Source organism: Nannobrachium achirus (genome assembly GCF_963921795.1).
Source record: "Nannobrachium achirus genome assembly, chromosome: 15".
Taxonomy (NCBI): domain Eukaryota; kingdom Metazoa; phylum Chordata; class Actinopteri; order Myctophiformes; family Myctophidae; genus Nannobrachium; species Nannobrachium achirus.
In genome coordinates, this window is record NC_137822.1 from 24322658 (window position 1) to 24337879 (window position 15222).

Sequence of the window (15222 nt, forward strand, 5' to 3'; positions counted from 1 at the left end):
GGGGAGGGGGGGTGCCTGTGTGTGTGGGGTGGGTGTGTGTGTGTGTGTGTGTGTGTGTGTGTGTGCGTGTGTGTGCCTGGTCTGGCCTGGCCTGAACAACAGCGCCCCTCCCTTAACATGTGTGGTCATAAAAGGTACTGCAGGCCTGCAGGCTACATACAGACAGACACACACGCACACACGCACGCATACACACACGGCCACGTATAGGAGACGGTGTAACCACCGCTCAAAAAAGAGTAAGACTGCATGATTGAAAATCTGTGAAATGTTAAGGGAGCACCTTGGGGGTTTTGTGGTTATTCTTGCCTACTGATCAATTTGGAACAATAGGCTGACAGTTAATGTTGAGTCAGCCAGTCCACCAGGCAGTAATCCAAAAGGATGAATGACACTGCACATTAACTCCCTGAAACCCTAGTTAGCTAGCTAACTAACTAACTAACCAACTAACTAACTAACTAACTAACTAACTTATTAACTAACTAACTAACTAACTAACTAACTAACTAACTAACTGTTGTTTCAAACAACAGAGGTCTTCTGCGTGTGTATTTGTGACCTCATCTTTAACTTTCCCCCTATTTTGGGCATGTCTTTAAAAGGGACATTTAAAACAGGTGATTCTAATAAATATTTTCAAAAGGTTTTCTTCAAACATTCTTTTTAAATAGACAAAGTATAAATCAGGCTTAAGTATGAGATCTTAAAGTAGGGAGAGAAGAGCCTTGACTTGGCAGTGTGCTTGCAGGCCTCTAGCTACACTGTACTAAATATAAGCTGCAACAGTATGCTTCAACCAGGCGCTGACACAATGTGTCTGTCTCTTTGCCCAGTAATGGTATACTGTAGGTCTGAAGCCACACAGTTGTGCACTGTGTTTTCCAGTAAATAGTATCTGTTGTGAGTGGACAGTCAGGAAGCTTGGAGCCAAGAGGGAAGGTACAGAACAGATAAACGTTATAAGTTCTGTGCTTCACTGCCAAGTTCTGATGCCTTTCGCTGTAGCGGAGACCACACAAAGAGGAGAATGCATGACACAAATACGTCTAGACCGACAAGTCAAGGAGTTTGGTTTTCACGTATTTTTTCTTTTACAAAGCCCTAATGTTTTGAGGTAACGGAAAGTCTTACAGACTTATACATCACATGCTGAGACCATAAAGAATTGGCCATATAACGAGGACATGACATTCTGGCTGCATGCTTTTCTCTCTCTGTGCTTCATCTCATGTGGAGTGGAGTGAAATGTGCTTCTGTTCCATGGAAAAGACTTTAGGTGCAGTGGTAAAAAGCCAAATATGCTTTTTTTAACTGACCCCTGCTAACAATGGTGTTCCAATAAACCCCAGATGTACATATGCGTATGGTGAAGTAAAGTATGAACTTGTATAATTAGGTGCAAAGTTGGACGTAAGAAGCACTGAGTTGCAATAATAGTCTGAAGTAGAACTTAAAGGTTAGTGTACTATTCACTAATACTATACAGTATTAGAGCAGTGATTCTCAACCTTTTTCATTTCAAGTTTGATACACATTAGGCCTCTGGCCAATGCAATTTATCTCTGCGACCTTTTTTGTTTTATTGTTTAGTTGTTCTTTTTGCTCTGAGAGTGCACAAATGGACACATAAGGGCCCAATTGGTTTCATTTGTACACACTCAAACCCCAGACCCAACGTTGAGAAGCAGTGTGTTAGACTAAACTAAATTGTTTATGAACATGTTTATTCTGAAAGGATTGGCACTCACTATCCTGAGAATGTGGGAGTGTCAGTGCTGACCTGCTTCAATGAGAGCGTCTCATTAGCTTCTATATATATATGTGTGTTTCTTGTCTACAGTAAGTAGTACTGTATGGCATCATTGTTAGGACCCTCGTCTTTGTTTTTCTCTATCCATTTGCCTCTATAATCCCCACAGGCCCTGTTAGCACATTGTTTGCCTATTTAAATGTATGTAAAGAGAAAAGACTCCCATGTCATCCATCATATTACTAACAGTGATAATAAACACACATCCCCTATAGAGAAGGCCCAGTGCTGCATTTACGTAACCCCCCCCCCCCCCCCACAGCTGAAGTCAGAATGAAATCTTCAGGTTCACAAGACCACAGAGCAAGCAATATAATGTATGTAAAATCTTAATTTGTTTGTAGAGCTCTCGCACCAACAATTGTTCTTTGAAGCAGTTTATAGGTGAACTATAAGTACGCAATGAAGGCAGTGGCCAGTTTACAGTAATGTCAGCCTGGTCTCTAAATGGACATGTTGATTTTTATAAACTCCACTAATAAGAACAAAATGACTTCACAAGAACAATGTTGTAACTAAGCGATTCACTGAAATCTTTTTATTGTTTTACATGCCTAGATTATCAACTGCTGTACAATGCAGCTTTCACTAGTTGGAATATACACAGACAAGCATGTACTTAGAAGATGCGCACCATTTGCAAGTCATATGGCTCAGTCGACATTTTCCAAAATCCTCTTCGTCCCGACTGCATCCCGGTGGGGGATTTCTGTTCGGCCAAAATACATATTTTATCAATCCCAAATGCCTAGTGTTGCATGCTTTAGAGTGACACCTCTCACATGAGCATTACGTACTGTATCATAAGATTCATCTAATGTTGGAACAGAAGTGTTGCAACAGACGCCATACAGAACTTCTCCACAAAGGAGACCAATGTGTGAACGACTACCCACTGCCTTCGCCAGATATTTTTTATTCAACAGTGTTATGGATTCCAGGTGGGAAAGGGGCTGCAGACCCCCAGACCAGAATGGGCCCTTCGAGAAAAGGAAGGCTCTGATCCAACTGGTCTGAGATCAGACATCAGGGAAGTGATTACCAGTGTAAATCCCATGCGTCCTTCAATGCGACTGCCTAAAACCTAAACCTAAACCCTGAAAAGAAAGCAGAGGTTGGCTGGCTGGAAGGGTGGAAACAGTAGCTTGGTTCCAGGCAGAAAGATGTTCTGCTCTCTTGTGGTTACTCTGGTCATGTTCTGGAATTAGCATTAAAAAAAATGAAAGAAGCAAGGAGCTGTCTGAAGTGACATAAACAGGAGCGAGACAGGAAGAGGGAAGCAGAGGCTGTTGAGAGGTCAGTGAGTCATAGTTCATTGATCTGCCCACCCTCCTTGAACTTCTAGCTGTACTCTGCAGTACAACGCAGTACAGTGCAAGTCGTCGCTGTCGGGTGGAAACCATGTAATTCCAAAAAGGAACCGGTGTTCCGATGCATCCAGTGTAGTTATTATTTAGTCACAAGCCCTTATTAATACTTCTCATGGGTTAAATCTTTATCAAATCCACAGACAGCCTTAACTGCAACCTGGTGTCCTTATTTTGGCCATGCCACTATACAGAGTTGGTGAGAAAAAGAACTACTAGCTCACAACACAAGTCGTCACGATGTGATGTGAGCTTGTAGACCTGCTATTTTTGTTGCTTTAGCATGCCGCTGTCTTACGATAAAGTATAAAATCAGGCATTCATTTACTGTATGAGAAAAACAAAAGGATCGGATATGTAGCCCTTTATACAATAAATTAGTTGCAGCCTTTGTTTTTCGGGTTTTTGTCAGGGACAATAGAAGTAGATGTTAAAGTTACAACATGAAGCAGATGCATTGCATTACGGGTTCCTAGTCAGAGCTAGAAGGAAAATGAAATGCAGTAATTTACATTTAATTTACGGTATAATGTAGTGGAGTCCAGGGGGTCCTTGAGGGGGTTCCAAATGGACCCATACAGCTCTGTCATGTGTAATGAGCAATAGTGGTCCTTGGCTTGAAAAACGTTTGAGAACCACAAGTATAATGTACTTAATTGATGCTTGTTTGTTCCCCCTTACTTAGTTCCAGTCTGACTTTAGTTTTTAGTCCTTCTCCTTTCTACTGTTGCATTTCTTGCTTACACCGTTATTGCATCCCTTCTAGCTCTGTCCCTTGATCTTTCTCAAATGAAAGATCACATCTTCTCTGTACGATGCACAGAGGAGAATTAGGTGTTGCTGACTGGTCGTCTTGTGACGATTGGGTAGCTAATTGTAATGCTTTAACACAAGGGTCTTCAACAGGGGGTCCGGGACCCCTAGGAGGTCCTCAGAGTTACTACATGGGGTCCTCCATATGGTTAATGTGTGATAGAAACTTTTTTAATCCTTTTTTATATTAACCACTTAACCACGAGGCGTTGTGAGCTTGTAGATCGGCTATTTTCAGCAAAGAGGTTTGGTGTAGAGGGGAAAAAGAGCAGACTAAGTTCAGAGTGAAAGTTCAAGTTTATTACTTATTAGCCTCGGAAACCCAGGCTTCTTTTGGCGATCGGAAGAAAAAGAAGCCTGGGCGATCGCATTATGATCACTGTTGGAGGAAGTGTAGAATTTCCCTAACCAATCAGAGTGCAGAGAGCGTCGCACCGAATGTGTTGACGTCATGACGCAGCAGCGTTCTCTGCGCTGAACAGAGGAGCAGAGGGGGGTGGGGGGAGGAGAACACATGCTATTGGCCAGAGACTCGCGGAGAGATTCGCCGCGCCCGCCCATCTGCCTACACAAACTGGTCCGCGTTAGGTTAGAGTGATTACTTATGGACGGTTTAAGTGGTTAAAAAAAAACACAAATTGACATGGATCCAAAATGCACAGATGATCATGCTGTCAAACGATGAAACTAGGCCTACATGGAATCTATGAAAAGGTTGTGGGGGTCCCTGCTTCATCTCTGTCTTCACTATGGGGTCCTTGGCCTGAAAACATTGAAGGCCCCGGTCCGGCTTTAACACCCATGGATGCTGCAATTGTATTGTGTGAGATAGCTTCAAACATAAGGGAAAAGTAAGCTCCTGTGCTCTGGTTTAGTTAAGAGTCATATAATGTTCCCCTGCTGTGAAAACAGAAAGCTCTTAATTGCTTTGGCTGGATTTCCAAAAGGGACTTATAGGAAAATTGTCTGATGTGCCAGCAGCATTCATCCAACTGCTTCCATTGTAGGAGAACGCTGAAATACCCTCGTCTCACTTCAGTAATCTCAGGAAGAGCAGTTTTCCAATTGTATTGAAAATAAGTCCAGCATGTCCTATTAATACGCGCGCACGCACGTACGTACGCAAGTACGGACGCACGCACACACGCATACACAATCTACAAAAACACTGCATGTATGGTGCATATTTGGTGCTGTAATGCCTCTCTCTCCTTTCTGCCCAGATGTGGACATCCTCCAGAAGTTGGGGCTCCGGGGAGAGAAGCCGTCACGCTCGGTGCCAGCAGGTGTCATTCCATTCCGTACAGGGATCATCCTCACTCAGCGGGCACGCGTTGAGGCTCCACTGCGCTCCCTCTTCCCAGTGGCCATCTGGCCCGACCTGGCTCTGGTCCTGAGCGTGCGCTCACACCGCATCAACAACGCCTTCCTTTTCGCCCTGCTCTCAGGCCGCAGGAAGCTTCTGCTGGGCCTGCAGCTCACCCCGGGCCAGCTGCTCCTCCACACGGGGCCCAACACCTCCGTTGCACTGCCCTACGATGCTCACAATGGCCAGTGGCACCAGCTGGCGGTGGGAATAAGTGGGCGCACAGTGACTCTATATGCCTCCTGCGGAGAGCAGAGTGTTCATGCAGATTTTAGGTGGGACAGTGAGGAGGGGCTGGCTCTGGAGCTCCAGGGCTCCTTCCTGCTGGGGAAGATGAGCCAGCAGCAGACCTCGTCACAGTTCGAAGGAGCTATCTGCCAGTTTGACCTGATCCCCTCCGCACAGGCAGCTCACAACTACTGCAGGTATGTTAAGAAACAGTGCAGGGAAGCTGACACCTACAGGCCAAACCTTGCTCCTCTGCTGCCTATCTTACCCAGAGAACCCAACATCACTGCTACCCCGGCGTCCGCCGTGCTGAGGGGTCTGGACCTGTCCAGGAAAGCCCTGGGGCTGAACTTGGCCCGGAGTGCCGCTGCCGCTGCGTCAGCTGTCAGGTACGTGGCCCCAACCCTCCTGACAAAGCCCAGCCCCAGGACCACTTCTCCACCTGTTACAGGAACTGTGGTGCCTGTCGCAGTCTTGCCTGGACTCGTCTCGCCAGCCCCCAAGTCCCAGGTGGAGACTGTCACAGCTCCACTCAGGACTAGAGCACCCCCAACCTCACAGGCCCCAACTCCCAAACCATCCACCCCGAAAGCCTCCACTCAGAAAACCCCAAAGCTCACCTCACCGAAGCCTACTCCTCGTAGCAGCCCCAAGAAGACCACATTGGGACCGCTCACCAAGAAGAAACCCACTGTTCCAGCCACTGCCAGCGCCAAACCCCCCAAGAGGAAGCCTGACACAGCCTTATCAAATCAAGGTGCTTTCCCAAAGAAACCCCAACCCACTCCAGCCAAAAAGACACCTCCCAAACCTAAAGTTACCACCTCCAAAGCCACACCGTCCAAAGCCACAACATCCAAAGCAAATCCTTCCAAAGTTACCCCTTCTAAACCAACCAAAGTTAACCCGTCAAAGCCTGTCAACTCCAAAATTACAATTTCCAAAATCGCCAAGCCAGTGTCCAAACAAGTCACCAAAGCACCAAAGCATGCCAAAACCACCAAGGCTCCAGTCATTCTGCGACTCAGCAGGCCTACCTACACCCCGGTCACCCTGCCTGCCACCGATGGCTTCCAGAGCTGGGAGGTGGCACCTACCCAGTTCTCCCTTCTGGCTGGACCTCCAGGACTCAAAGGAGAACCGGGCAGAGCAGTAAGAACACCTGCTCTCTGTTTTCTGTTGTTGCTTTGTGTGTGTGTGTGTGTGTGTGTGTGTGTGTGTGTGTGTGTGTGTGTGTGTGTGTGTGTGTGTGTGTGTGTGTGTGTGTGTGTGTGTGTGTGTGTGTGTGCGTGCGTGCGTGCGTGCGTGCGCACGCGTGCGTGTGCGTGTGCGTGCGCGTGTGTGCGTGCATGTGTTATGCATGTACTTTATATATGTGTGTATGAAAGTCTTCTCGCAATAATCTATTACAAATACAGCAGGATATCTGATGTTCTCATCTCCATCCATTGTACACTGGGGTAGTAGTTGCTGGCTGGCTGACTCTCTCTTACCTCTCTCTCTCTCTCTCTCTCTCTCTCTCTCTCTCTCTCTCTCTCTCTCTCTCTCTCTCTCTCTCATATACACTTTCCATAACTGTCACGCTCTAGCTCTCTCCTCTCCATACTCTCTCCAAGGCTGTTGGGCTGTAATCCAGTCTGATTATGGGTCTGTTTCCATCACTGATCTCTTGTCTTTCATTGACGGGTAACAGTCAGGGCTCATTGACGAAGGAGTAGGGCAGCTCTACCTCATCAAATGCTTGGCAGCTGGGTGGTAGTCCAGGTGGCCTGGGGGTAAAAACACTTGCCCGTCCACGCAAAGGTTCAGGTTTGCTTCTCAGCAGTAGTGTCTCCAGTGTGAACACAATAAGAGTGTGTTTCCGGAAGGGAATCTGGCTGGGGGATTGTGTATTTGTAGCTGCGCTAGCGACTCCTACTGGTTGGTTGGGACACCTTATTCAGCAGGAATGACATATGCTCCTCAGTCTACACATTCTCCCAGTGAAAACTCCATGCTAGTAAGGGAAAGTTAGCAGAGTATTACACCAATCTGGGAACTAAATCTAAATCAATATCTTTCTTCACAAATGTGTTCATAAAGGTGTCTACTATCACCTCTGAGCTTTCTCAATCACAACTCCCTTCGGAAACTTTGTGCGAGCCAATCAAAGTTGGGGGTATCCCGAGGGCCTGGGATTAAAGGGGAAAAATAAAAAATGGCCAATATGAGCGTATGAGGTGTGTAATTAGGGTGTTTTGGGGCTGCTGAATCCATTCCAACCATTAGTTATCAGTAAGAATTACTCATTGGCCATAAAATAGGCCACAATAAACTACCTTTTTGTGTCCACGAGACATATAATATTGGCAATTAAAAAGATGGTTGGAGTAGGGTTTGAATTCATGAAAACTATTCAAGATCAGGCGGGTAAGCGGCTAAGCGCACATCATGACACACATGATAACGTGATACAATCTGACAAGGAACACTCAAAAGGGTTTCAAGCATAGGGACTAACAGGACACTCAAATTACATGATTGGCTAAGCCTTAGCCAATTAGGCCTATTTTATGGCCAAGGAGTCATTTAAACTGAAAACTACTGTTTGGAATGGATTCAGCAGCCCAAAAATACCCTAATTACACACCCCATTTGCTCATATTGGCAATTCTTTCATTTTATCCCCTTTAATCCCAGGCCCAGATATCCCGATACCCCCGACTTTGATTGGTTCCCACAAAGTTCCCCAAGGGAGTTGTGATTGAGAAAGTTCAGAGGTAATAGTAGACACCTTTATGAACACATTTGTGAAGAAAGACATTGATTTAGATTTAGTTCCCAGATTGGTTTAATACTCGGCTAACTTTCCCTTACTAATGCTGTCAGGTGACAAGAAGCAGCTGGTGGCTCTGTGTGTACGTGGGTGTCTGCACACTCCCCAGACCAACAGTGGAGGTTGGCAGTGAGACCACATTACACATGGAGGGAATTGGCAACGACTAAACTGGAGAGACAAATGAAAAATAACAAACAGTAACAAAAGAATGCTTGGCAGTCTAGCCTAGTCTAGGATTGAGGTTAAGACAGATTTGTCATAGGAGGCCATATTTACATACTGTATTTGGCCGGTCTTGTTATTGTCGGCAAAAAAAGAATGCGACAAGCGATGTGACACTTTGTGATCTTGTACATCGGCTACGTGGCCCTTTGCATTGCTAATCATCATGATGTCTGAGTCAGTGTCAGGGGCTTTGTCAGAGTACCCGTATGTCTGTGTCCCTTTTGTGACCATATGGAGATTTCTGTTTGTGTCTGTCTGTCTACCTGTGTTCATTTTATGCCCATATATGGAGATCTCTGTATCTGTCAGTCCATGTCCCTTTTCTGCCCATATATAGAGATCTCTGATGACATTACTATCAGTGGTGTTTTGGTCGCTGCACTGGACACCATGGCATCAGGCCAGTATCAAGTTGGTTTATGGTTATGCTGGAGTCACCCTACGTTTTAACACTGGGCAACACCGGTGATTCTGGGCGACGTCGTCCAAAAGATCAAATATGTTCATGTTTTTCGGGCGACGTTTTCCAATATCGCCTCATCGCCTGCTATCGCCAGTCCCAATGACAAATAACGCACTTCTGGAAAATACGGGCGACCGTCGCCCGCTGTTAAAGTGCACCGTCAGAGTGACGTGGCGGTGGTTCGACCTCCCATTAGCCAATTTTAAGATAGGATTTGTGAAAATAGGGCTTCAGTGGTTATTAAGGCCATATTTACTAGGTCTCAACTGGACGTAGGAGAAGTGGTAGAAACAATGTAGAAAGCTCCGTCCCACCCTTCTTCATCCTCTGCAGACCCCTGAAGGCTGGGCCTGGTGTGTCAGCTTTGTCGCCTTGCCGTCTCTCCACCAGATTCCTGTGTGACGTAGAGGGTGGATGGGGGGTTGCACAGACTGTTTTCAAAGCCGGGGCAAGGGTCAGGGCAGGCAGTAAACACCAAGCACCATTCAGCCTTCAACCACAGCCACAATGACAAACAACAGCTACTGTAGGCTTGTCACAACGACAGAATTGTAACCTTTGATACAGTACTAGTATTAATAGTCCATGGGCCATACGAGATATCGCTCTCCGAAAGGTGGCAAAGGTTACTATCCATTTTTGAAAAGCTCTATATCTGTAAAATCTTGGAAAACCCCTAGTTTGACCCATCATACAATTTAGCTGTGTCTCAGAAAGGGTTATCATACCAAACAGATATAGAGCTTTTCAAAAATGCCTAGAACCTTGGCCATCTTTCGGAGAGCGACATCTCATATGGCTCATGGACTATAAGAGATGATACTCGATTGACCTCTTTCGATACCACAGCAAAAACTTTAAAAAGGCATATAAAATAGCATGATTTATTTGACGTCTAAATGTTATGTTGAGCACTACTGTTTATGTAATATTTATGTAATATTGCCTACTTTTCTTTGAGGCAATGCATATTGAATCCATTCATTCATACAGTGGAAGGAATGGATTTATTATTTAAACGGGTAATCTCAATGAGCCATGAGGAGAGACCTGGTCAGACAACAGCAATCCAATAAATTATAACATTTGTAGAAATGCTAAAAAGAATCTCAGGGCTCTCTTATAGACAGCGTCCAACACCTGCAGGGAATGAACATGACGCATACACAGCACCATAAAACGGATTTTGGGAGCTTGATGATCCAGTTGATTTTCTCCCGCACTGTTTCATCTGTGCAGCTTGAAAATCTGATTGTATTGTACATTTTAGTTACTATAGTTACTTTGTAGATTTAGATTATTATTACAAAACATACATTAACCACTTCAGCCCTATTTTATACATTTGAAAACTTGAAATGGGACATTCTGCATAATGAGTAGACTACTTTTACTTTTGGTACTTTAAGTACATTTTGATACCAATACTTTTGCGATTTTACTCAAGTAAATTTGGAATTTAACAAAGTATTTCTACATTGCAGTATTGATACTTTTACTTTAAAAAAGTAAAATATCAGAGTACTTTTTCCACCACTGAGTATACAGTAGCTGTCTGACCTGAATGCAAGAAGCAATCTTTAGGAAACTCAGGTTTCAACATACTGATAAGACCCTGCCGTGAGGAAGTGATTTGCAAAAAGACCAAGATTATAGGGAAATTGTCTAAATTAGTTAATTTTTGTTGTGGAGGATATTGGGTGACCACGGGATATGTTATGTTCATGTTTTATAGGAATAATGGTCTGTTGTATCTTCACAAAACCTGCTGCTGTGTGGCTTCTCTCTCTCTCTCTCTCTCTCTCTCTCTCTCTCTCTCTCTCTCTGTGTTTCTATATGTGTGTCTTTTGTACTGTAATTTGGGGCTTCAGATTTCTGACTGCTTTGTGTTTAGGGCTACTGCACATAGCTAGTTCCCAGCAAGCACGGTCAGGACCTGGACCAATCAGTGATGTCTAGATTGGGGCCAGATCAAGTCAAACCATGACAGTCAGATCTGGCTTAGAATATCACCTGATATCAACCAACATAAATCCTGCGAGGCCAGATAAATATCATAACTAGTCAGATATGTCCCAGAATATAACCTTAGATGCTCATATTTCAACTAACATTACAAACAATAACAATAATCCTGTCAAACTAAAAAGTCCATATGTCATCCTGGTAATGACGTCAATATCATCCCCATAGGTGCTGTGATCTGGCCTAGTTCTGAACGTTACCTGGGTCACCGGAGGATGTTATCATAACGTCATCATGATGTAATTTGGCTTGCAGGGTTCAGTTGTGCACTGATGTCCCTTGCAGATCTGAGTTAACTTCCATGGAGAATGCTCTATCTACCTCCACCTTAAAGCATCCTAAAACCACAGAGAGTAATGTGTCCCAAAACAAAATCTATGTAGCAGCAAATCTTTAACCACTTTAATCTTGGTAACTCTATTTTGGGCCATTCTTCAAAAATGTTGAAAGGAAAATCCCAAAAATATCAAAATACAAGATCATCAGGACACTTGTAACCAGCCAAGTCCAGACAGTTTAAAATGTATATACTTATTATCTTATTTAACTTCTATTCAAGTTTCTCAGAAACGAAGATGTGCCAAAATGCAACAAATAACACAATTATAGTCTTAGCTCTGGTAGATTCGTCTGATTTCCAGGCGAAATATGGTCATCATGACTCATTATCACCATGCCTCAAGCTGTAATACTGAAACAAAGCTACTTACTGTACATCCACAGTGGGCCACATTCTGTTCTGTCCATAATGCATCGTAGTAAATAATCTGCCATCATCTCATCCCCTAGCAGCCCTGACAATGAGTAGAGAGAAACTTATAGCTTTTGAAGGCATGCATAAGACACACTGTGTGTGTGTGTGTGTGTGTGTGTGTGTGTGTGTGTGTGTGTGTGTGTGTGTGTGTGTGTGTGTGTGTGTGTGTGTGTGTGTGTGTTTGTGCGTGCGTGTGTGCTTGCATGCATGTGTGTGTGTTACTTTATTGGTTTATTTAGATGGGACACTGAATATTATTGAACAATGCTTATCATTGAACTAGATTTTGTCACTTTACATTTGCACATATTTGGAATTTGGCCTTTGCATTTACCCATCCTAACATAACACCTGGGGACACTTTGACACAGAGTGGGATGCAGGACCTCTATAGCAGTGGTTCCCAAATACTGGGTCGGGACCCATTTTGGGGGACCCATAAATATGTGTCCGCGACCCACATCGCGGACACATATTTATGGGTCCCTTTTTCCCTACATTTTGCTTTTAATTATTATCATTGCAAAACATTTTCAACAAACATTCCCAAAAAAGCAAAATCTTTCATGAATTAAAAAAAATTCAATGACTGTTTCAGTAATTTCATGAAGAAATAAAAGAAAAATCAAATACATTCCATAAATTTGAAAACAAATGTTTAGGAAGTATTGAAGCCCGCAACGGTGGCAATGCGGCGCTTAGCCTCGCGTTGTGCGCTTGTAGATCTGCTATATTGACTATTTTGGGTCCCGGGGCAAATGTCTAGTCTCTCTTTTGGGTCTCGACCTGAAAAGTTTGGGAAGCAATGTCCTATAGGAGTCCATTTTATATTCTTTGTGCTCTGTATGTTTATTATTATGTTCAGGGTGTAAACATAAACTGTGCTCAAGTGGTAGAAAGCCAGATTCTCTCTTCAAGACATTTTCTTCAACAATCAAGGTCAGCATTGTGGCATTGACATTACTCATGGACATTGCACACTGATGGTCTGTAATAGTTAGAATCCAATGTCTTTGTAACTTATTTATAACCACCTCATTAACACATTGTACCGCAGGGTTCCCCAATAGGCGGCCCGCGGGCCATTTGCGGCCCGCGGGGGGCTACTGTCTGGCCCACACCAACCCCAGTAATAATGGTGGTATAAGAGCAGCAACAACACTAGTATATCGTCGTTGTCGGGTGGAAATCTCGTATCTCCAAATGTGTACGTTCTTTCGCAAATCATACAAGGCCGTCGAACAAAAGTAGTGAAAACAGCAGATCTACAAGCACACAACGCCTCGCACCGCGAGGCGTTGTGTGCTTGTAGATCGGCTGTTTTCACTAGTTAAAATAATTTTAAAATGATAAATGCAAAACAAACTGTTTTGGACATACATGATTTTCACCCGACAACGATGATATCTGAACTGTCACTGGAGTAGCAGGAACGCCACCGCCGCCCCCTGCAATGCTGTGGCCCTCGGCTTGGTACCTATAGACATAATTCGGCCATTGAGGAAAACTAATTGGGGAACCCTGTTGTACTGTATGATCCATCCCCTGACAGGCACAGCTGTAATCACTGGTCCTTGATAGATTATGTAGCATCCTGTTACCTGCAGAGTGCGATCCCTCAGTCCCTTTCTCATAAAAAGCACCCTGGCTGACATCACACAGTTACTGACAGCAATAAAAGCGGGACGGGATGTAATGACCATGTCATTCTTGACCACTGGCTTGTCATCTATGCCCTTTACTGCTTTTAAATGAGTCTTGTCTCACTGCTAATCTGGAACCTTGCTGGAGGCAGTGTTGATTTTGACAGGAAATTTTGATGTAGTTTTAGTCATGGTCTTTAGTCGAAGACATGGAGTCAGCGGCCTCATTGAGATGGATGATGAGGATACCACTTCTTGGCTGATGTCCCAATTGCCTGTGTAATCCTTATCCTACACACGAATGAACGATAGTCTTTTGAATAAAAGTGACTTCACACCAAAGGGACTACGAGAAACTATTTCCAACTGCTTCAGTCTGTGGCATTTAGTTGGCACAGATTCTCTGATTTTACTCTTGGTTGCATGCTGAAAATAGCTGATCTACAAGCTCACAATGCATCGTAGTGCACATCTACGATGAGATTGTAGATCTGTTATTTTCAGAGTGCAACACCCGAGCACAACCAAAACTGGATCTCTTCTCCACTCTAGTTTTCATTTGTTGGGAATTGTCAATACATTTAGTCTTAGTTTTAGTCATCATGCTTAGTTTTTATTTAGTTCTCGTCAGTGAAAAAAGGTTGATGAACTTTTAGTCAATGAAATCAACACAAGCTGGAGGGCAATGCTAAGTAATGCCGAAAATGCGAAAAAACAACATCCAAGTCATCTCCATGACATGTCCCCTTGAGTCCTGAGTGCTTCAGAGGACCACTTCACCCATTTTCAACCTTATCTTCATATAATTGGCCCTCACTGATGATAATCATAAGATGGCACCATTGATGTCAACTCACTCTGCGTCTCAGAGGTGGGCTTTGGACATTTAGAAGCCTGCCTACCAATTGCATCATCCAAAATTCCAAGCTAATAGCAACTATAAAAAATGAAATAATAATAATATTTATCAATCTTGTTTGAATTTACCACAGATGTAGACTGGTTTCTGAACTGTCAGCTAAGCGGCAACAGATCCGAAGCTTTGGATCCAAGACAAGCAGAGCTATAAGTGAATGCAAGCCGTATTTAAAGAAGCCTCCCTTACAGAGCGTGAGCTCTGATTGGAGTATGACAGTGTGACATAATGACCAGCAGAGCTGTGAATGAGGAATAGGAAAAGGAGCTGACTGACAGAAGCTGACTGATTAGGAAAAAGAAAAGGAGCTGACTGACAGGAGCTGATTGATTACAGCTGAGAGACTCTTGTGTCCTGCATAAACTAACGCTAAAGTTTCATTTGAGGATTTCAGCTCTAATGACCCAAAATAGGTAGAAAAGGGTTGAAAGTGGTTCATGGGGTCTCCGTCTCTCATCTACAATCTGAACAACCTGAAGCCTGCTTACCAAGGTGTGCTCCTTAACACCTTTTACGGTTTCAAAAGAGTGGCTGCTTCCTGACATACCACCCTGAAGAAGAACTATTACTGTGTCAGAACGTTGGTAAAATAATAAAATAAAGTTTTGTAAGACTTTATATTAAGGTTGAGTCTGTAAGTATTATGACTGCTAATAAAATAATTGCTGGTCATAATCTATTATAAACTCAGTGGAACAGCACATTATAACTGCTAACACTTTACTTAAAAGTCAGCTCTATAATTCATTATAATAGACATTGAGGTGTTACTCACGGACGGACAGGATCTG

At 43.8% G+C, this 15222-nt stretch overlaps 1 protein-coding gene across 1 annotated transcript in view; it reads left to right on the forward strand.

Moving 5' to 3' along the window:
- The window catches only part of LOC308300050 (uncharacterized protein), a gene marked incomplete at both ends in the record, with an annotated part of 131748 nt that overhangs the window by 12266 nt on the left and 104260 nt on the right, over positions 1-15222 (forward strand). The window contains one exon of the mRNA XM_080743815.1: positions 5217-6739. Within this exon, the coding sequence (XP_080599941.1) occupies positions 5217-6739 (1523 nt within the window). The remainder of the gene's footprint in view (positions 1-5216; positions 6740-15222) is intronic.